Genomic DNA, 21884 nt, shown 5'->3' on the forward strand with positions numbered 1-21884 from the left:
CCGTGGAATGTGTAAACACAAAAAGTGCAAAACATTGTGTTTTGAGGATTTTTTTAGATAGCATTCTGTGTCAGTTCTGTATTTCCAAAACATAATAAATGAAACTGAATGAGTTTGCACTCAAAGTAGCTTTTCCTCACTAGGTATGGTTGCTATCAAGCAGAACAAAAATAAAGTTAGGTCCCTGGCATTTGAAATGTTTGATCAAGGAGCCTCCTTTTACAGGTAATACAAGAAAAGTCGGGGCTTCCAGCAGTGATGACAGAGGAAGGCAAGCATTTGGAAACTTCCCAGAACTGCTGTATCCATGTTGTCTGTGCAGAGCTGGGATTTTTCACATTAAACTCCTCTGGCATCTTGAGATTCCCAACTGCTCCTTTTCTTTTTTAAAATACCTTCAAGGAGAAGGAGGAGGAGTCCACTTTGCACAACAGGCCTGTGGTGAGAACATGTGAGGGTGGGAGGCAGGGCTCTGTGTTTCCTCTGATGATCATCACAGGAGGGCTCATTAGATGAAATTTGTGACCGGGTTGGAAAGTTTCTCCACTCCTGCTTTCCAAGGTGGGCTGCGTGTACCTAGGAATGCATGAGCTGCGAGAGTCAGGAAACCTGATGCTGGAGTCTTACATTGGAAACATTCCTCTGCAAGAGGAGAGGAGCAGGAGTTGTGCCCTACACAGTCTTCATTTAAGTGTGATTTGGGTAGATTGGGTACTAATGGTAGAGTCGGGAGGTGTTTTTCCTTCTAGCTGACTTTCTTTTTCTCCAGTTCTAAATGGTGTATCTGTACTAGGCTGTAACTGTTTTAATTGCAACTGATGATCTGGGTGGTAAAAGAACTAGAAGAACCAAGCCTTTTCTGGCAAACGACCTTTTCTGTATTGTTTTCAGCTTGATGGGTACCACAGCAGAAAGCTCTACAGATTTTAAAAGTAAACGGACTTAATTTTTTCATTAAGGGAAACCAAAGCTTTGCCAGGGTTAAGTATAAATTAAAATAGTTCTTTTTGAAAAAAGTCTGAATTACCTAAATTAAATCTACCAGAACAGTGACAGTTTACTGGGAATGAGTAATCCCTTAATGCTATGTTAACATATTGGAGGACTTGTGCTAGTAGTTCTTTGGGTGTTGGAAACAGAGTCTTATTTTGGTTCATTTGTTTTCATGGGATCTCCAGAGCTGGGAGTGTATCAGAGGAAGGAGAACCCAGTGCAGTTTAGAGGAGTGTAACTCTGAGGAGCTGGAGAGAGCAGGCAGCTGGTAGCAATTAAAGGTAGTTAGCAGTTACCCAGGTGTAAACACTGGAGGCTGTAATTGCAGTTTGGTTTCCCGGCTGCCATGGGGAAATTGAACGCCTGCCACTGGGAGGGAGGTGATGCTGATGACTGCTGTGCCTGCCACTTCCCAATCCCTTCTGAGTCCTAAGGCACTGTGACTCCAGGATCCAGAGCTGAGCACTTGGTGTGGCTGCTCCCTAATTTCTCTCTGTCAGCCAAGTAGGTTTCAGGTGTTTGGTATGTGGATGAGTTTGCCTTTCTGACTTTGCCTGAAAGGAACAAGGAAATTTTCATCATTCATCACTGGAGAATGCTGTGAGAACACTCCAGGAGTGAGGCAGTATCTGAAACTGTTCCAGATCTATCAAGAAGTGGGTGTCTGTTTATAAAATAGAAATATTTTATATTAGACTGTAAAATAGAACATATCCACCTGTGGAGTTAAAGCAAAATACTACAGATAATAAAGTTAGATATTGTTCTCTTCAGATTCACATTAACTTCTTTCACGATAGTTTCACTCTGGTGACAGGTATTCTCTAATGAAGTTAACAGTTGGCTTGGTTAGGTTCTTTCATATATCTTAAAGGAAAAATTGAATAAATATTTGTATGAGAGAATTTGGCATTATTTGTTGAGTGTTTGTAGTTAACCTTGATTAATATGGTGATTAGGAGAAGAAAGTTAGTTATAGAACTGATTTGTTACTAGTGTCCTTAAATGGTATCACTGTTGAAAATACAAAGTTATGTTTTGTATTTCCCTCCTCTAATTCTGTAACTTTCTCTTACTTATTTTATTTTTGTCTTAAAAAATAGCTTTGCTTACAGAAACTCAGTTAACTGTTGCATCTTAGTGAATATTTCTGAGCTAAGAATATGTTTGTTTAAAAATGAAATTTTGGAACCCTTAATTTTTTTTCCTTATCTTTACAACTATCTTTATCACTTTTTCCAATGCTTGTAACTGTTTTTGAATGGTGCATTTTTTCAAAGCTCTTACTTCCAGGGAAGAACAGTAATGTTTTGTAACATGAAGTTTGGAAATGCAGAGTGCTTTCAAATACTTCTGACATGAAAGGAGACCTTGGGAGAGCATATAAAGTAGGGTCTTTTTGGTGAAATTACTCATTGCTTTAGTTAGTCTAAGTGATTAACTGAGGAAAATCATAAAAAGAGCCCTGTGAAGCACAGTCCATTTCTGACTGGTTATGAATTCAGTTTTCTTCAGCAGATTGCATTTCTAGTGAGCTGCATACTTGGTTTTCCATTTAACATAAAATTGCTGAGTATACCATCTATTTAATTTGAGGATATTATTTTCTCACATCTGTTACTGCAAATTTTTCAAATATTTGAATGTCTGTGATTTTTTTTCATCCCTTCATCAAAGAATCTCATTCAGTTTGGCATCTCTCTGTGTGCAACCTGTCCTGCTCCAAGCAGGAGATCAGACCAGGTAGCTCAGGCTTTAGTTGTGTCTCCACAATGAATTAAACCTTACATCACCTCTGTCAAGTGTGCAGCTGTGAGTGCAGCATTACCACTCTTACATTTGTGTACACTGGAAGATGAAGGGACCATCCTGTAAAAGGGTGTGCAAGAAGAAAATGACAAATCTGTGAATAGAGCCCTGCTGTAAGCAGTTCCCGCTCTTAGTTAGAGCAGCCATTTCTTTCCCCTTTCTACTTCTCTGAACAAATGGTCACTTTGACACTTTTTGTGTGCTTATTTTGTTTACTGACATGACAGAGATGATCTGGGGTTAATACTTGCAATTTTTAGCCTGCTTCACAAGGGGTTTTTTTTATGTTTCCTTGAATTCTCCATGGGTTCTTGTTAATTTGTTTCTTAGAATAAAAAATCACTTCTGTTTTTTCAAGCTCTAAAGAGTCTGGTAATTTCTCATCTTGGGGTCTGTCGATTATTCCAATATGTTGGTTGGAGTCTGGAAGGGATCCCTATTTTTATCAGAAACCATAATGAATGGAAGATCTATGGTTTGATGTCTCTTACTTCCTATGGGGAGGAGGAAGGTATCCCTTGCTAGCTCATTTTTCTAACATTCTTTTCCACAATTGACTCCTCTCCTAAATTTTCAGTATTAGTGGGAATCTTGTAATTCCATGTAAAATTTCACAGATTGCCTGTCTACCAATTGAAGTGTATATGAAATTTTGCTGTCTCCTGTCACCTAATAGGTTTTTGCCCACATTCTGGTGAACAGTGGGTTCTTGAAGGTCAACTTTCCTTGGATAATCTTCTGAAGGAGTGCAGTCCATAGTTTGAGAAATATAAAGAGGAAAATGTATTTTATTTTATGGAGCAAGAAAAAAGATTTTGTTTTGGGCCTGCCCTTCTGCTTCTGTCAGGGAACTGCTGTTAAGAAGAAACTTGAGAGGTGTTTGGGGTGGTTCTTCTCTATGCAGGTGCTCTTAGTAAAAATGGAGAGGGATATTTAGAAGTCTGCACCACTGTGAGCTTGCGCAGGAGGTGTGATAAACCAAATAAACTATACGGACGAGTAAAAGTGAATAATACTTTACTGACAGATGTAATTTCCTTTATTAACAGAGCTGAATAGCACTGAATTGAAAGACTGCATCAGTGAGAACAGCCTCAGTAGCAATGCCAGCCTTCCCAGCGTGCAGAGCTGCCGGCGCCTGCGAGAGCGCAGAGTTGCAAGCTGGGCTGTTTCCTTTGAGCGGCTTCTTCAGGACTCTGTTGGTGTTAAATATTTTTCGGTGAGTTTTGAGGGAAAATGAGAGGCTTTCCAAAATACCTGATACTGTTGCAGTGGTTTTCCTGTATTCTTTTTTTTTTTCTCCTTGACACTCTTCTTGCACAGGACAAGACACAGGAGTTCATTCATGCTCTCTTGTTATCTGAGCATCTTTCTGAGTTTACGCAGTTGAGTAAGAGTTCATAGTAATATTCAGATTGCCATGCATCTCTGCATAGCAGAAATTCCAGGTGAAAATGGCTTCTATGTTTGGCTTTGTCTGGGAACTTCTAGAATGCTTCCCCATTTTGCAAAATGGTTTCTTTTTTTTGCATCTGTAGCCTTTGTACAAGAAGAAGGAAGTACTTTTGGTAGTTTCCGAAGAATGGGTTGTTATTCACATCTATCTCCTGAATCACTGGAAGCCACATAGAAGATGTTTTCAATGATAGAGTGGCTTATTTTCCTGCAAAAGGTTTTTAGAAATACTTTTGGGAAGTTGTTATGGTAGTTAAGAGCACTGGTTAAAACTGCAACTTCAAGGAGTATTGCTGAGTATTTGCAAAGCATAAATACTTTGCAATACATCAATACTGTTCTGCACAGCACATTTATGCAGTTGTAAATAGCATCATCTCTATTTTGCAAGGAAACTGAGGGTTATACTTTTGCTTTGTTGCACTGAGAGTGTGTTGCTGATTCTGAACATGTTACACAGGGACAGTTTGTGCTGCCCAAGTAATTTTCACAATGAGAATATAAGGAAACGTGTGGTATAGGAGAGGTAGATTATTGGAATCTGAAGTAACTCAGAAAGACTCTTTTGCTTGATACAAAAGTATTAAGAGATCACAATGGTTTATAAGGAGACTTCCATGTTAACTGGTAGGGGAAGCCAAAACCTGCATTAACAGGGAACATCTGTGGAAACAGAGAAGAGGAAAGCAAAATAATATATCCTGAATACTGTGTTCCTTAGTTTAGCAGAGTTGTCTGAGAGTTAATCACATTTCTGCTTTCATACTGAGACTTCTTTTCAGGCTGGAAGAAAAATTACAGTTCTGATCTGATGTTGAGTCCATCTGAAAAATGATGTCGTTCGTGGGGCTCCTACTGAAAGTTCAATTGACTTAGTTCTAATTACTTGTAAACCTCTGGTAAACTTGTGTACACTTAGGAAATTGCTGCATTACATTTTTAGCTGCTATGATACTTCAAAACTGACATTATAAATGTTGAAAGTAGCCCATATAATTTTAATAAATGTTCAGATTAAAAGGTTAAAGGTACACTTCATTTCAGCAAAAGCCTACCTCAGATATTCTGAAAATTTTACTTTTCCCCCACATGTTATTTTAATTAGAACTTCTTTTTATAAATATTGCAAAAGCACATGTCTTAAAGAAATACCAACTTTGAAAAACCATTAGGGAATGATAAAGTTTATTGTATGCACCACCATTTCCTTGAGGCCCAGGAGATGTCCAGAGGCATTGCTTAGATTTATTAACCTGGTTGCCATAACACTGTACAGTTACAGATTGCTGCCAGTATCCAGGATCATTGAGGCACCAGCATTTAATTTATGGCCTCATAGCAGATACCTTGGTGCATGTGGGATCCAGCATCTGCCTTTCCTGAGGACAGCTTTGTCACAGAGCAGGAATTACTCTCTAAGAAGGAGAGATTTTGCATGTTTTGCAAATACTCACACTTTGCATAATAGCTGCTGCTTAGAGCAGTCAGTCAGGAGGTGAGAGCTGTTTGCAGGTTCCCCCTTCAAGGGGTTCAGACCAACCTCTGCAGCTTCCCAGCCATGGGTGACAGCTGCTTGGCTGCCTGATGTTCCAGCTGGGCCACCACTCAGCCCTCCTGGTGAAGCTGAGCTGTTGGACAGCCAGCTGTGCCCAAATCCTGTAGCCACAAGGAAGCAAGTGGGAGATGGACTCTGGGTTCACAGGGAGTGTGCCAAGGGGGAAGTAGGCAGTTGTGTTCCAGTTCTTGCTCACTAATTTGGTTGTCTTTTAATATGTAATTAGATGTAAAGTGCAGAAATGTTCCCCTGAGTATTCTATGTAGTGTCCTTTATGTGTTTGGTGTGTCAGCTTATGTATCTGAAGAACTTTAAATTCAGAGCTTCCCTGTATTGTAATTTATCTCAATTGCTTTCTAACAGCTGGACTCCCTAAACTCTGTATAAATCTGAGAAGCACAGATAAACTGTACTTTTTTTTCTGTGGAGATTCTTCTTACACAGCTTTCTGAAGCTGCTTTGTATGATAAGCTTCACTGATACCCATATGATGATTGAGTGAAGGTTGTGGTGGATCAAGTTATTTTTTTAATATTTTAATATTTTTATTTTCCCCTGATGATTAAAATGCTTTTAAGATGCTGAGAGAGTATTGAATTATACAGATTTGAATATGGGGCAGTTTATGCTTGTAGAGTTTTCCAACTGAATCAGTACCAGTGTTCCTTTGGACTTCAGGATGCTGTAATATAAATGGCCTGATTATTGTGTGTTGTACTGGGAGACTTTTTTTTCCCTCTCAGTGAGTATTTTCTGAAGAGAAACCACGTAACCACAGTGAACAGTGATATTTTTTTTTTTTTATAGTTGCCATGTGATACAAAAAGACACTGTAATAAATCCAGGTTTGATTATGGACACTTCTTAATAAACATCTGTATCAGTAGAATTGCAATTAAAGACAATTTACAGTGTCACTTTTAAATCTAGTTTATAAACTATTTAAATTTTTATTAAGAGTTTATTTACCAGTTTATGCACTACTTAGCATGACATTTCAAACTTTATACTTGTAAATGATTTGATTGTAACTTCATGTATTCTTCTCAGTTATATACATTTAAAAAGACACGAGAAAGAGGGGGAGAACCAGGTACGTATTGGACATACATTGATTTTTACTTTAGAGAAAAACTGGATTGTGAGACTGATTGAAAACTGACCTTTCTGCAAACTTTCCAAGCATTAGATATATGTTGTTTAAGCTAGCAAGTAACTTTTCTTTGAGACCTTTATTTATTAGCTTATTTTTCCCCTAGGAATTTCTACGGAAAGAATTTAGTGAAGAAAATATTTTATTTTGGCAGGCCTGTGAATATTTTAACCATGTACCTGCACATGATAAAAAAGAGGTAAGTTAATTTCAGTACCTTGTGCTGCTTCTTCAGAAATTATTACTCCTTCAAGATTATTGAAATTAATGGAGCTGTGCTTGGTCTGTGTACTGTGACATCACTAAAACAGGGTGGGATGACCTAAATTTAAGATGTTGGATATGTTTCTGGTGCAGAGGTAGCTCTGTAAGATTGAGGTGAGGTATCCTGGATGTTGCAAATGGCCAGCAGTGGTAGCCCAGTGGTGGAAGTGCAGAGCAAGTTAATTGACCGTGTCAAGAAGAGGCCTCTTATACTCTTTAGGCTAGACTGCCTCCACCAGCCAAGACTGTGTTTCTAAATAACTTAATTATCTGCTGCTCCAAGGGTAGGGCTTTCATGTTCGTTCACAAATTATGAGACTCTCCATCTCATCCTTTTGAGGGAATCCTACATTGGTCAGGCGGTTTGGGTGAATTTTGAACTTTGTACAGGTTGGCAGCACTTCTGTCTACACCACAGCCAAATCTAGTCAGATTTATGTGGTGGAAACAGTCTCTCTTCCAAGTCTCTCTTAACTCTTTTGTCTACTAATGAGTTTTTTTTCTTCTACTTTCTTCTGTCTTCAAACAATGTATTTTCTGAACACCACCCTTAAGGGCTGTGGGCTCACCTTGGTGGGTTTTTCATTATTTTTGTGATGTGGATGTTTCAAAGTAAACAAGTTAAAAATGAGTGGTTTTGACTGTAAATATTCATATATACACTTGCCTTTTTCTCACTTCTAGAAATTGAATCTTAGAGGATGTATTTAAATAGTAACTATTATGTAAAAGGTCTAAAATCTTAAAATCTACTCTTCTTTTTAAAAAATACCTCCTGTGCTTCACTGCTTGATTATTTTAATTTTTATTGGGAGGACAACTTTTACTGTTCAAGAAATATTTGATGAATATTTGTAATCATAAAGAAAAAAGCCCTTTTTATGTGCTTAAGACTCCCAAAAGCTGATATATGAAAAATACACATATAAAAGATTCAGGAATGGCTATCTATTTTTGGGTGGAATATATCAGTGTAAGAAATGCCTAGCTAAAAATACGGTTTTAAAACTAACATACATTTAGCATTTTTTTTTCTGTAGCTTTCTTACAGGGCTCGGGAGATCTTCAGTAAGTTCTTGTGTAGCAAAGCTACAACCCCAGTTAATATTGACAGCCAGGCACAGCTGGCAGATGATATTCTCAATTCTCCCCATCCAGATATGTTCAAGGAACAGCAACTTCAGGTAACCATAGTAACCATGAATGCTCTATGTTTATGTCTGTTATCTTTTCCTTTATAATCTATAAAAATAGTTTTACATGCTGTATATTTTAAACTCTGTTAGAAGAATAGAAAAAAGGCTGCTTGGCTGTTTTTCTGATATGTGGAGAGAAAATTTTAACTTAACTAAAAAATAATCTGAAAAGTACTATTATTGAAATGAGAGTTCAGTGCAAGTAAATAATTCCATGTGTTGCAGCACCATTGCATAGAGTGTTTGCATATGGCTGCTTTTCTTTTCTTTAGTGGAGAGTTGAGTACACAAATAGTATCTAATTTTGTTTTTTAAAATGTCAGTTGTACTAAAAGAGTTGTTCTCTTATGCTTTAGTACTACTGTCAGGGTAAGAGATTTTAGAAGTGTTGGAGTTTGAGGACCTCTGAAGTGGATGTATTTTAAATAATTATTAATAATCAGAACAGTTATGCAACAACAGGATACACTTTACATTTTCTGTAGAATTCAAGTTTCTAGTTTTTTTCCCTAAGTCATCTCTTTGGTAACTCTTCCACCCTACCTACTGTATTAGTAGAAGTAGTTTTGATATCATCGTTTTGAAATCAAGGCTATAGCTTTAATGAACCAGGTCACAATCTTAGGACACAATCTCAGGACACAGTCTCAGACCATGGGCTTTGGGGCAATCTGAGCAGCAGGGTACAGTGTCACGCTCCTGCAAAGTGGGGATGGAAGGGTAGGTCTGACTGCTGGTCTGGTAGCTTCCAGCATTATAGCTACTCCTTATGCACTTCCCAAGCCTGAGCCTTCTGTGGGAATTACCAGTCACCACCTTCCCAGACATTTTTTTATGCATTTGTCATCCTGGTGCTGTGGAGACTATGCCTGAATTCTGCCTTATCCTTTCCACTTTGTTTGGTGGAGTACAAGGTGTCCTGATGAGTCAGGTGACAGGGTAGTTGCAGGTTTTGTCCCTTTGGAAATGCTGTATCCTTGGTAGGAGGGCTCATAATGCAGGAGAAAATGCTCAGGAGAAGTCCTGCTGTGGGTCCAGTCCCAGCCACACAGCCTGTCTGTGCCTGATCTCTTATCTCAAACTGTCAGTGCCTCAGTGTCAGACCCATTCCTTTCACTGAAAAATGGACTGAGGCAGGATGAGAGTGACTTCTGCTGCAGGACGTGGCCTTGGAGCCTGTCTGAGGTGCTGGTGGTGTGTTGCCTGGCTGAGGTCAGTGCTGGGGAATCAGCTGCTTGGTGGCCCTTAATTTCTTGGTGTCAGCGAGTGGTTCTGCAGGCCAGTTTGTGGTCGTGGTGGATGGCACCACTTGAGAACACACGGCTGTGGGTTGTGTAGTTACTGCATCACACCCACAGACTCTCAAAGTTCAGCTCATGGTGGTGACACAACCTTAATAAAGTGAAAGCTCTGCATTTGTGGTCTTTCACAAGATTTTTTAGATTTGAACACTGACCACAGAGTGCAAGGGTGCTGCTTTGTGGTGGTTGTTGGATGAGTGTGATGCTGGGGAATAGGGAGTGTTGCTGTAAGGCTGCAGAGGAGTGGCAGAAGTGTGTGGGAAAGTGCCTTGGAAATGCTTTCAGGCCATTCTCTTTCAAGCACTGCCTGTTGAGAATACCCCTCTGAAGTTGCTTTCTGTCCATGTCCTGACAAATTTGTCCACGATCTTGTTGTTAGAGGTTATAATAGCAGTGTGGATGCAGCCAAAGCAACTAGTTAGGATGCTGTTCCTTTTTGTAAATTGAATAGGAATAAGCATTTTCAGTGTTTCTGGATGGAGAACAGTGTAGGTCACTTGAACGTACTAAAATAAGAATAACATAGCATGTACTTCATGTAGAGTTGATAATGGAGGTAAGTTTTTCTACTCTTGTTTAGCTGAAAATTTCAGATTATGCTTTTAAAATATATGTTTCTTATTTGTAAGAACAAGAACTAGCATCTGCTAGCCTTTTCCCAATAAGCAGAAATCATTAAGATATCTAAATATGATAATAATTCTAAATATAGGAAATAATGGCTGTGGTGTGGGCTAGAAACATGGGGCAGATGATTATCAGCTCAAGGTAAATTAGTTACCCTCTCATGACTCTGTCCAGCAAAGTTAAAAGGTTGTAATTTTTTTGCTGTATTAAGTATGTTTAATTTGCAGACTGTCAAAGCTAGCATATACAGAAGTATTTTTCTGTAGCTTACCATGTGGAAAACAGTGCATGAAAAGGCCCAGCAGGCAGCACCTAAGCAGGAATGGGAATATACAGAGGGGAAAGTCAAAGCCACGGAAGTCAGCATTCAGTTTGAGTTAGGTTTCTGTGACTCTGCAGGATCAAGTTCTCTCTGCTCTATCCTGCTGTTTACAAGATAAGTTTTGGGCTAAAGCCTGTTGAGAAGGGTGTGTCTGCACAGTCTGAAGCATGGTTTCCATCTGCAAATGGGCCACTCAGTCTCAGTGATGGACTTCTTTATACTCTTGGGAATGCCATAACCTGCTGAGTGGTGCCTACCTTCCTGTGCTTGTGAGGAATTTGTCATCTCCAAAGAAGGAGCCATTCAAACTGTTTTTTCAGATCAACTGAAACATGGGAGAAGTTACTGGGCTAAAAGTGTGGATTAACTTAAAACAGCAGGTTTGCGAAAATGGAACGAAAATTTAAACATTATTTAGCATTTAAGAAAAATCTCTTCTTCACTTTCATAAATTCAGCTTCAGTTAAATCAGCCTCAGATATTTGTTCCAGGCCTGGTCTAGAGCTGCTTTCTTCCTCTGTGGTTAAAGATAAATGTTGGTCATTTAATGTAAACTGCTCTTTTTTCAGATCTACAGAACCTTGGTTATTGAATTGTCCAGAGATACTGATGGGTTTTTTCCTTATCATTGGGCACAGGACTGTGGTTTACTGTTAACACTTGTCAGTTCTGGGTTAATGACATGATGATCTTAGAGGTCTTTTCCAGCCTAAATGATTCTGTGACTCTGTGAACATTAAATATGCTGTAAAGGACTCCCAGCTTCTTCTCATATCAGCAATTAACTTTGTGTGTCTTGTATCCTAGTGTATTATTGCATATTGTGATTATAGCATATTTGTGTGTTTTAGAACATAAACTTCTTGTTCACAGCTACCTTCAACCATACTTGTGTAACTTAATGTGGTCACATACAGTGCTAGTGTGATAACCTTTAAAATGTTCTAAATGGCCAGCTTGCTGCATGCTCCATACAGAATGGCATCAACGCAGTAAAAGAGGATGGTGTTGTCAAGACTCTGCAGCATCTCATCTTGCAGTTTGCACAAATCACAACTTATTTTCTGAACCTGTAATAAGGGAATAGATCAAATTATATTTCACTTAAAGATGGGTGCAGTGTATCAGTGTATTTAGCCAGGTCTAAACAATGTCATACCTATGCTGTTTACAGCCTGATGTCCTAGTTTTGGGGGAGTTTCCTGTTGCAAAGTAGCTTCATTTTCTTGATGTGTTACTGGAATGTATGTAACCATTATCCACTGCCATTTAATTTCAGATATTTAACTTGATGAAGTTTGATAGCTACACTCGCTTCCTCAAATCCCCCCTTTACCAAGAATGCATCTTAGCTGAAGTGGAAGGACGTCCTCTTCCTGATCCTCAGCGTGTTCCCAGCAGCCCCACTTCTAAACACAGTGTCAGTTCAGAGAAGTCCAACATGTCAACACCAAAAAAGGTGACTTTTGCATTGTTGTTATCTCAAAACCATGCTTTAAAATAATCTTTTTAAAGTTCTTCAGAAAATCAAAGATAATATATAAAATAAAATTTAAATGTGTTGTTAGAGATGCTGGCAAATACAATTGCAGAATTTTTGTGTACTCAGGAATATACTTATTTTTTATCCTTGCCTTTGAATCAGTTTTCTAGATATTGAATTGCTGAATATAATTTTAAATCTTCATTATTATTTAACTATATGTGTACAAATGAAAAGTAAGGGTTATTTTGTTAATGCACCAGTTCAGAAGCTTATTTTGGTTGAATATGAGAATTAAGATGTGATAATTTAACCTTTGCTGAGAGGAGACATTTTATCAGACGTTTTGGAGAAGGCTTAACCTAAACGAATTCATTTTGGCAGAGGGTAGTTCTTAATTTCTTAGCTCCTACTAAACCAGGATAATTCTGTGTTAAATAAGTACAGTTGCTTAAAAATTAGACCAGTAGTCTTACTGACTGATCCCTTGACATTATTTGGGGTTTATTTTTTCTTCTTGTAGATAATACCACCATAGCATTACATAACTGTATGGGTAAATTATAACTTCTCATCTTTCATGTCAATCACTACAGATTACCCCATCTGCCATTATGTATTCTTATGACTAGGAACCTTTAAAAAGTAGCATTTCAAGGAATATTCTAATAATCTAACAAGAATACTAGCTTGTTAAAAGCAAGTTTAGTTTAATATCAAACATTCCTGACATTTGTATTCTTCAACTCTAATAAATACTTGATTATACTTGTAAATGTTAAACAGTACTTTATCATTGTCTTTGAAAGCTGTTCATGTTCAAGCCTAGCCTAGGAAAAATACCAAAGTGAAATTCAGTGTTTTAAAAGCAAGGCAAATGGCCTTTCTCATTAACTTAGGCATTTCTGGTGAGCTGGAGATAGTTGTTTCATATTTGCTGGAGCTCTCCATGGCTCGTTTCCAGCAACTGTTTTGAACTCCCTACCAAGCAGCGCCAGCACATTTCCATCTCTGTTTTTTTTTTTTTTTTTTTTCCTGCCACTGGTGAGTTTTTTTTGGGTTTTTTTTTGATTGCTGCTGAGAGGGATGTTGGCACAGACACTTGTGCGTGGGGTAAAGAAGGCAGCTAACCTGGCCATCACACTCTTGTTTTAGGAAGAAGTGTGGGAAGGTTTATTTTAGACAATATACTCACACCTGTGATCCAACCAGTGATTTAATTGTGTTTTGGTGATAGCTAAGTGGTAAGTCAAAGTCAGGAAGATCTTTAAATGAAGAGTCAGGAGAGGAGGACACTGAGAAGAAAAAAAGGGGGACATTCTTCTCGTGGTCAAGAAGTAAGAGTTTGGGAAAATCACAGAAGAGAAGAGAAAATGGTGATTATCCAAACGGTGAGTACCACATTCTGCTTTGTTTCAAGCTTGTTTCAGCAATAGATATGTTATGTTGCTATCTAAGTGCATTCTTGGGAGTGACAGAGGAAAAGAACTGTCAAGTCAGAACGCCATAGTGTGGCTAGTATTGCTGCAGTTTTGTGGAAGATGTACAAGTAAATAGATGAAAATATGACAATAATGAAATTTGTTTTTACTGACTTCCACAAGACTTTTTTTTCTACGTTTTGGAACATTCTGCCTTTCTGTGTGCTGGTAATTGCTTTTTCAAGCAGAGAGCTGCTATTTTTATAGAAAGATAATTTCAAATCTTTACAGAAAAGTCCAGGAGCAGTACAGCAAATAGTGCTATAGTTACAGCTATTTAAAAATTCCTCCATCTGCGTTATCCTACTTTTCTTTCTTTTATCAGTAACCACAGGTATGTTCACTGTTGAACAGTCGCCATCTGTTTTCACCTTCCCTGACTAAGATGAAAAAAAGGAGAGTCAGAGGTGTGAAAGCCCTTGTAACCTGCTGTTTTGTTACTTAATAGTGTTTGAGAGTTTAAGGAAGAGTTCCCTTATGAAAGCACCTGTATGTGGCCTCTAGAGGAGATGAAAGTTTTGCAGTAAATTATTGATTTAAAAATATTGAAGAAATTCCAGCAAAGCACCAAATTTGGTCCATTTTTGATAATGTAGTTTTTGCTTCTGATAAATGCCCAGACCCACAAGATACTTTGATCATATGGATAATTTGAGTGTTCTTAGTATATTCATATGTGAAAAGACATCGGAGGCATTTGCTGAGATCATGGACATAACCTTCTGAAAGTGACTAGTAATTGTCTTAGATTTTAGTGTCTTAAGATTTTAACACCATACTTGCACTTTTAAAAATATTTATCTCCCTTGAAAATATCTGAAAAGCTAGTATAATTTTTAAGATGAAATATTGAAATCTTGTTAAATCTAGTTAACCAAAGCAATATTTAAAATTTTTTTTTTCTTTTTTTTTTTTTAATATAAAAACAAGTGGGTTTATTCAGTGGTTACACACTGAGAAGCACTTGACCAAAAGTTGCTTTGGTTTCCATGCTTCTGTGCACAGTATGAAGATTTGGTGGTTTCTTTTAATGAAAAAAGAAAAATCTGTGACCCAACAAGCTAATATTTGAAATAGTTTTCTGTAGTATTGTAAATAGTAAATGTATTATTTTACTGATGGCTGATTCTTTGCACAAACAGATTCTTTTCAGTCCAATGGATTGTCGTACAGGCGGGAATCACAAGGCTCCATGTCATCCACTGCTAGTCTCGACTTGGTAATGGCTGCCTCTTACTAATGAACCAGTGGGGGAGCAGATGAAACAGTGAATTCCTGATTTTCTAAGGAGTGTGACTTAGCTAGTTTGATGTAATCCCTTGGGAAAGGGTTTTTAAGTGATACAGCTGCAGCACAAGATGTAATATTAGGCAATTTTAGCTTGTTAGAAATGCAGTAGCGGTTGTGTTCATATATTACTTGTTATGTTGTCCTTGGATATGCTTTGCATCTTGTCTGTCTTAACATCATGAACCAGTGAACTACAGAAGAAAGTTTCCCTTTTAAAGACTGTTGCTCTTTAAAACCAGTTTGTTCTACCTGCATGGATGAGAATCTGTTTTAAACAACCACAAGTTAAAGCTTTCCCTCTTCTTGACCTATGCAATAAGGGGGATGCAAGTTGCATTAGGTTGATTTTTGTTGTGCCAATGTCTGTGGTGCTTCTTCTCTGTTTCTTTTAAAGTTATGTGTTCTTGTCATTATGACTTAACTTGGTCCTGAAATCTGAGAAGTTTGTTGTGAACGCTTTGTCACGCTAAGAAATTAACTAGTGAAGACACTGTGATTTCTAACCATCAGTTCTGCCTTCACAGTGTAAAACTAATGAGGTGCAAAATTAAAACAGTATTAATAAAACATAGATGTAATACTTTATTTATCTTTGTTGATATAGAGGAAGACTCTAAAAAATGAAATTTTGAACTTTTTTCTGCTTTTGACATACCTCTGATAGACTAGATTCTGTGTAATTAACCATTAACTAATAACTGTATGATTTTATCTATGCTAAAAATATTGATCAGAGAAACAAGCATGGTGAAGTCATGTTTATTTCTGTTGCAGAAAAGTCTTGTCTTAAAAAATAGAAAATGCAAAGCCTGCCTAAAGCAACAACCCCTCATTTCTCTCCCACTCCCACCTGATTCAAGCCAGAAAGTTACTGTGATTTGAATGAGAAGGACCAAGTTAAAGAAAAGAGAAAAAGCACGATGAGTACCCTAAAAGGCTGTCAAAACTAGTATTTTTTTAGTGTCCTTTTAAGTTTTAAGTGAGCTGTTTTGTTAAATTTTCAAAGATAGTTTTGATATTTAGTTCTAGTGTTACTATTCTAATGTTACTCTAGAATAAAGGTTAGTGCCTAGCCCATAGCATTGTAGTTCTAATTCCCTTTAATAAAAACAATCAATGGTCACGAAGCAAATAATTTTAAAATTTTAATTTTTGTGGTGTATTTGTGCATAGAGTTTGTATTATGTTGAAATAAGAGGAAATTTTGAGAGGAAAAATTGAGGAACCTGGTATTTAAAAGCCTTCCTCTTCACTTAAATATTGATTCATAGGGTGCCAATGGTAATTTTTACATCAGCAAGACATTACTGAGCACAGACATTTAACTATTTAGATGCTTAAGATTTAATTAACTTTTATACTTTTTACTTAGTGTTTCTTTAGTAAATCATTTAACTGTTTTACATACTCACTGCGTAAAACTTAATCTGTTCTTGAAATAAATTTAGATGTGTGCAGTATTATGATCTTTATCCAATTTTTTTTTTCCCTGGGATTTAAATTTATCTGATATTTGTGGTATTTGGAAGGATTTCTAAAGCATGGTAGAAAGTATAGTTCTTGGCTTGGTTCAATCTCTGCGGGCTCTAAAAGTTTATACCCAGTCCTCATTTTCCCATTGGGCACTGACCTTTCTTTTTCCTTTCAAGTCTGAAACGTCAAGATTGCCTGCATTTGTACCAGATAAAGACAAATCCCCCAAATACTGCTGTGTAAACCTTCCGGATGGCTCATCGAGCAAAATGGCTGTGAAATCAGGGTTCTCCATCAAGGAGGTGCTCTCTGGGGTCTGTGAGAAACATGGCATCAACATAGCTGCAGTGGACCTGTTTCTAGTCGGAGGTGATAAGGTACTGCATCTTCCCGGGCTTTTTAGGAAGCGTTTTCCTCCCCATTTTACAAATAAGGAATTCTGTTCTCTCCATGCTGGCACGTATGTCCTGCTTCTGCCCGTAGCTTTGCATTGGCAGTGCTGGTTAATTGAAGGAGAATTGAATTATCCACAAAGAAAACAAATGTCTGGTGTAGTGGATGCTACTGCATTAAAGCCCATAAACATAGTGACATTCAGTTGTTCAAGGATGAATGAGATGCATTAATGCTAGAGATGAGGTACAGGTTTTAATATTGAGGAAAACTTCCAAGACAACAATCCGTGGGGATGGTGCAGTGTGTGTGTGATGGCTCTTAGTCCAACAGAAGTATTCTCCAATTCAAAGAGAAGTTGTGGACATGAAGTATTTATTTTCTTAAATTCATGCTTTTGATCCATCTAGATGATTACAATGACAAAAATCAATGAGTGTTCATAGTTATGGGCTTTTTCTTTTAAAGCTTTTAAAGACACTTAGTTGGCTGTATTTTCTAATGCATTATTCTATGTAATTTATAAAAGTTGAAGAATCTAGGTTTGTTTTAAAAACCAAGTTCCTGAATACCTGCTGACTCCAGTAGAAATTGAATTTTGGTCATTGTTTCACACCTAGCCAAAAGAAGACATGCTTTAATCGTGTTCCATATTGTAAAGGAGCAGTCACTAGGATGAGTACAGCGTCTATTAATAATATTGAGTTACTTTAAAAAATTTAACAGCACAGCTGCTCTTTTTTACGTAGTTTAAAATGAATTTGCTCTCTCTTCTTTTATCCCTGCCATGTTCTGTAGCCCCTGGTATTGCACCAGGACAGCAGTATCCTGGAGTCTCGGGACCTGCGCTTAGAAAAACGCACTTTATTTCGGTAAGAGTCAAAAGTAATGTCTTCCTCTGGCCTTTCCCACCCTGTTTTCCATTTTACTTTTTATAAGTGCAGTAAAGGATATGTTGCCTGTTAGCTGTGCAGTGAAACAGGAGGCTGTGCAGCTGCAGGAGGGTGCTTTCTGGAGTGCTCTTAGGACACAAGTGGGATTTTGATGCCAGTGTTCCAGTTTAGGGACATTTAAATATTATTGTGGTGTCAAAATGTTCAAGCTGAGGCAGCTGTGAAAGCACTGGACAGATCTGTGGGTCCAGAGGGACCTTCCACATCAGAAAGAGACATGTTTAGTAGGTTGGAATAGCACAAGAAAGATATGGAAATTGAACTGTGAGTCTCCTAGTCCTAAAATGAAATGGATATATTTTTTTATTTATTGATGACATGTTCCCAACCAGTTATATCTGTATATATATGCCCACCTGGAAAATTACAGTAAGACTAATTGTATAAATAAAATTCCTCTGATGAACCCTCAATCTTAAACAAGTCAATGTTAAATTATTAGTATCGATATAATATAATGCAGTACATGACATGTTCAGTTTTATGTAATGTATCTGGTAGCATGTGGGTTTTTTTCAAAACATTTGTGTTTTTTTCCAAAATGAATCCATACTAATGCTATGAAAACTCCTGAAATAAGTATTTAATGAAAAAGTATTGAGGTAAAATGTATTACAATACTGACCTGGACTTTTGAAGTGAATGAAGTTTATTTTGTCAGGCATTCCTTATTTTGGTTCTATATTACTTTTCCTTAGGAAGCTGGACTAGTTTCTATTTAAAGGTATTTCAAGGTAAAAAATACTGCATGGCATATTCAATTTTTAAGTTGACATTGAGCAGTCTTTTATTAGGTGTGATCTTGTTGAGTCTCCAAGTTAAAAAGGAACTTTAAGTAGGCAGTACCATATGTTATTTGTGTGTTAATTAAAATGTAGAAATATTCTACATTGTTCCATTCTCTGGGTAGATGCTATGTAAGCAAATATAGTCAAATATTTGGAATGTTTTCAGACAAAGGAGAAACACTATGTGGGTATACTTAGTTACCTCAGTGTTTGCCACTTCTGAATCAATTACCAGCTAATGATTAAAATGGATCATTTCAATTTAGTAACTGTTGAATTCAAAGACAATATGAAAGGCAAAGTTTCAGTTATTCTGGCTTCTTGTGGAAGAGAAAAGTCAACATGACTAAACATCTTTTATTTAAGTAATTTTTGTGAGATAAAACATGAGTTTTTTATTTAATTGTGACTGAAAAAATTACTGCCAATAGTAATATCTGATGATGATGTACATTTCTTCTGAATGTTTTGTTAGTAATAAGCTTTTCCTTGATTTCATACTATAGTACCATTGCAGTCAAATGAGGCTTATGGAGGATTCAGGGCACAGATGAAGAGCATAAAAAAAAAAAAAAAAAGTCAAAACCAAACCAAAGCTTGGCACAGCTCTGTGCAGGGAAATAGATGCTAATGAAAGTTGTTCGGGTTTAATTTTTAAAAAAAATGTTTGTATTTTGTTATTATTTTGCTGTTTTAATAATGCAAAATTGTAAAATAGGCTCTGAAGAGAGCTGTCTTTAGCCTGTAAATTCAAAGTTAATTACTTTTTCAGCTTTGGTATATAAGTTTCTCTTATACCAATATTTCATCATGTGGTGGCACCAACCCTAAAGAAGTAGCATCATCTGGAATGCCATTGTGTTTCTTAGTCTGATTAAAAATTAAAATACTTGTCCAAATCCAAATCTCGTGTAGTTGCATAAGAAGTTGTAAGTCTGTCTTGTGGAACTGAGAAGAAATATTTTTCTTGCATCCAAGTCTATGTTTCAGGCATGGAGTCACTTTGGAAGGGCTCCTGGACCGAACTGGTCAGAGAAATCTCTCTGTAAATATGGAAGTGCTGTGGAATGCTTTTCCTTGGTCTGAAATAGACTGGCTCAGGCCTTCACTCAGCTCTGCCAAGTGAAACAGTACAATTTTTTTGTGTTAAATATAAGTAATAATAAATATAATAATAAAGAAATAAAAATAAAATAATACATTCTATGTTGCTTCAGTTTAGCATGCACTCATGCTCCTGCAGTTCCAGCTAGTTACTAGCTACTAACTATGTTGTAGATTGGATTTTACATATTTCTGTTCACCTTATTTACTGGAATATTTCACACTTGATGTTACGATTGCTGTGTTTCAGGCTGGATCTTGTTCCTATCAATCGGTCAGTTGGTCTGAAGGCGAAACCCACCAAACCAGTAACAGAGGTCTTAAGGCCTGTTGTTGCAAAATATGGTTTAAATCTTAATGAACTTGTGGCAAGACTAGTAAGTATTATTTGATGTAATTCAAGCAGCAATATTTTCTGTCTGGAGAAGATCATATGATAGTCCCTGGAATGATTCCTCTCCTGAGAATTAGGCATTTAAATAGCTACAGCTACATTTTGAGATAAAATGCATTGTAATTATAACCATTAGGCTTAGTAGTAGTTACCTCAAATATTTAGTTTACGTCTGTTTTACATTCTCTTCAGAATAAATCCAACATCCAAAATAAGCAAGCCTGCTTCTTCCAGTGCTCAACTCCCATTATTAGCCAGGGAAAGTTGGTGGGATTAAAGCTTTTGTTCCATTGTCCTGGGAATCATGAAAGTCGCCACAAATCCCCTTGCAGAAATATTTTGTGAAAGCAGAGTGATTCAACTTCTCTGCTACTGAACTCTTGGCTAGCATGTTCTCTTTTCTATTGTGCTGGAATACCTAGGAATGTAAAGTTAATTTTGTGGTATTTCTAGTATGTATGCTGCTTAGCTGAACCAGTCCAAGTTTTTAAGATAACTGAAAAGCATATTGGTGTAGAGGTAACTTCATTTAATGAAATTACAAAATTAATGAAATACAATCAATTTAGAATAAAAATAATCTGAAGTGTCCTCTGAAAAACATGACTTGCTGAACATACACACTAATGGTGCTAGAGTATTTGAGCACACTTACAAATTGGAGGATTTTTTTTTCTCCATGTGTCTCTTTTCCCCAAATACAATTCTTCTCACAGAATAGGACTACACTCATTGAAATCTAGGTAGTTTTACACCACTTGAATAAACATTTTTAGAATGGTAGAAGGATAGATTGAAGCTATTCTGAAGCATAAAAATGCTTTGCTTGTTTTCTTTCAAAAATGTCAAACTGCAAAATTTGTTCTGAAAACAGCTTTTTCTCTATTACATACAAACTGTGATCCGACTTTAGAGTGGTGAGCAGGAACCCCTTGATCTTGGTGTCCCTATATCTAATCTGGATGGTCAACGGGTTGTTCTGGATGAAAAAGAGCCATCAAAGGGTAGAGGTAAGTTTGTATAAAAGCTTTTGTTTATGGTTCCAAGTCAGTTTTATAAATCCTGATTATGTCTAGTTTTTCCCGTTGCTGTGAAGGTGAGGGAAATGTGATTAAATACAGATATATCACATGTGGCATATATTCTTTTTAACTAAAAAGCAGTGCAGCTTCTGAAGATTGAAGATTAATTTATTCTGTGATAGCAAGTACTTTTACTGTTGCTGTAAGAAATTTTGCAGTAGTAATATTTGAATTTTTCGCACTCAGCCACAGATCCACGCACAAACTTAGGATTGTAGTGCCCAGTAATAATAATGAGACTCAAGTGCCAAATATCTTCTGGGCAATTATTCAGTAAGGAACATTCTGTGTAAGGAAAACAGATGCAGTTTGTACAGCAGGTGTATATGCTGCTATCATAATATCCTTCTTAAGCGTGAGAAAGTACCAGAGCCTACTTCTCCAGTTTTAAGTGATGATTTCTGAAAATAACACCAAAAAGGATAAAAACTCATGACCCTAGGCAACATAATTGGAAAAATAAAAATTTATCAGCTAAACAGTTGACAATCTCTTGGCACAATTAACACTCTAGATTAATGTAAGCAGCCTTATGAGTAAAGGTTTGGTTTCATTAGGAGACCTTTTTAGAGATCTCGAATACCCATTTTCAAAAACCTAATTAGATATGGTTAAATTAAATAGAGCAGAGATCCTCTTTGAGGAAGAACTGGGATTATAAAGATGGAGGTATTTATTGAGGAGAATCAGATTTGTCATTTTCCTAACCAACAGAACCAATTGTTATTTTGAAAAGCGGTTTGAATCTAAATACTTTCACAGATAATT

At 36.9% G+C, this 21884-nt stretch overlaps 1 protein-coding gene across 7 annotated transcripts in view; it reads left to right on the forward strand.

Annotated features, from left to right (window-relative positions):
* RGS12 (regulator of G protein signaling 12) overlaps positions 1-21884 on the forward strand; it is an 84763-nt gene that overhangs the window by 45984 nt on the left and 16895 nt on the right. For all 7 annotated transcript variants that reach the window (XM_068188563.1, XM_068188565.1, XM_068188564.1 and 4 more), the window contains 10 exons: positions 3852-4021; positions 7072-7164; positions 8270-8413; positions 11955-12134; positions 13396-13549; positions 14782-14858; positions 16579-16779; positions 17594-17667; positions 19891-20017; positions 20948-21044. In XM_068188563.1, coding sequence (XP_068044664.1) covers positions 3852-4021; positions 7072-7164; positions 8270-8413; positions 11955-12134; positions 13396-13549; positions 14782-14858; positions 16579-16779; positions 17594-17667; positions 19891-20017; positions 20948-21044 — 1317 coding nt within the window. The remainder of the gene's footprint in view (positions 1-3851; positions 4022-7071; positions 7165-8269; positions 8414-11954; positions 12135-13395; positions 13550-14781; positions 14859-16578; positions 16780-17593; positions 17668-19890; positions 20018-20947; positions 21045-21884) is intronic.

The sequence above is a fragment of the Anomalospiza imberbis genome, chromosome 4 (genome assembly GCF_031753505.1).
Source record: "Anomalospiza imberbis isolate Cuckoo-Finch-1a 21T00152 chromosome 4, ASM3175350v1, whole genome shotgun sequence".
NCBI lineage: Eukaryota > Metazoa > Chordata > Aves > Passeriformes > Viduidae > Anomalospiza > Anomalospiza imberbis.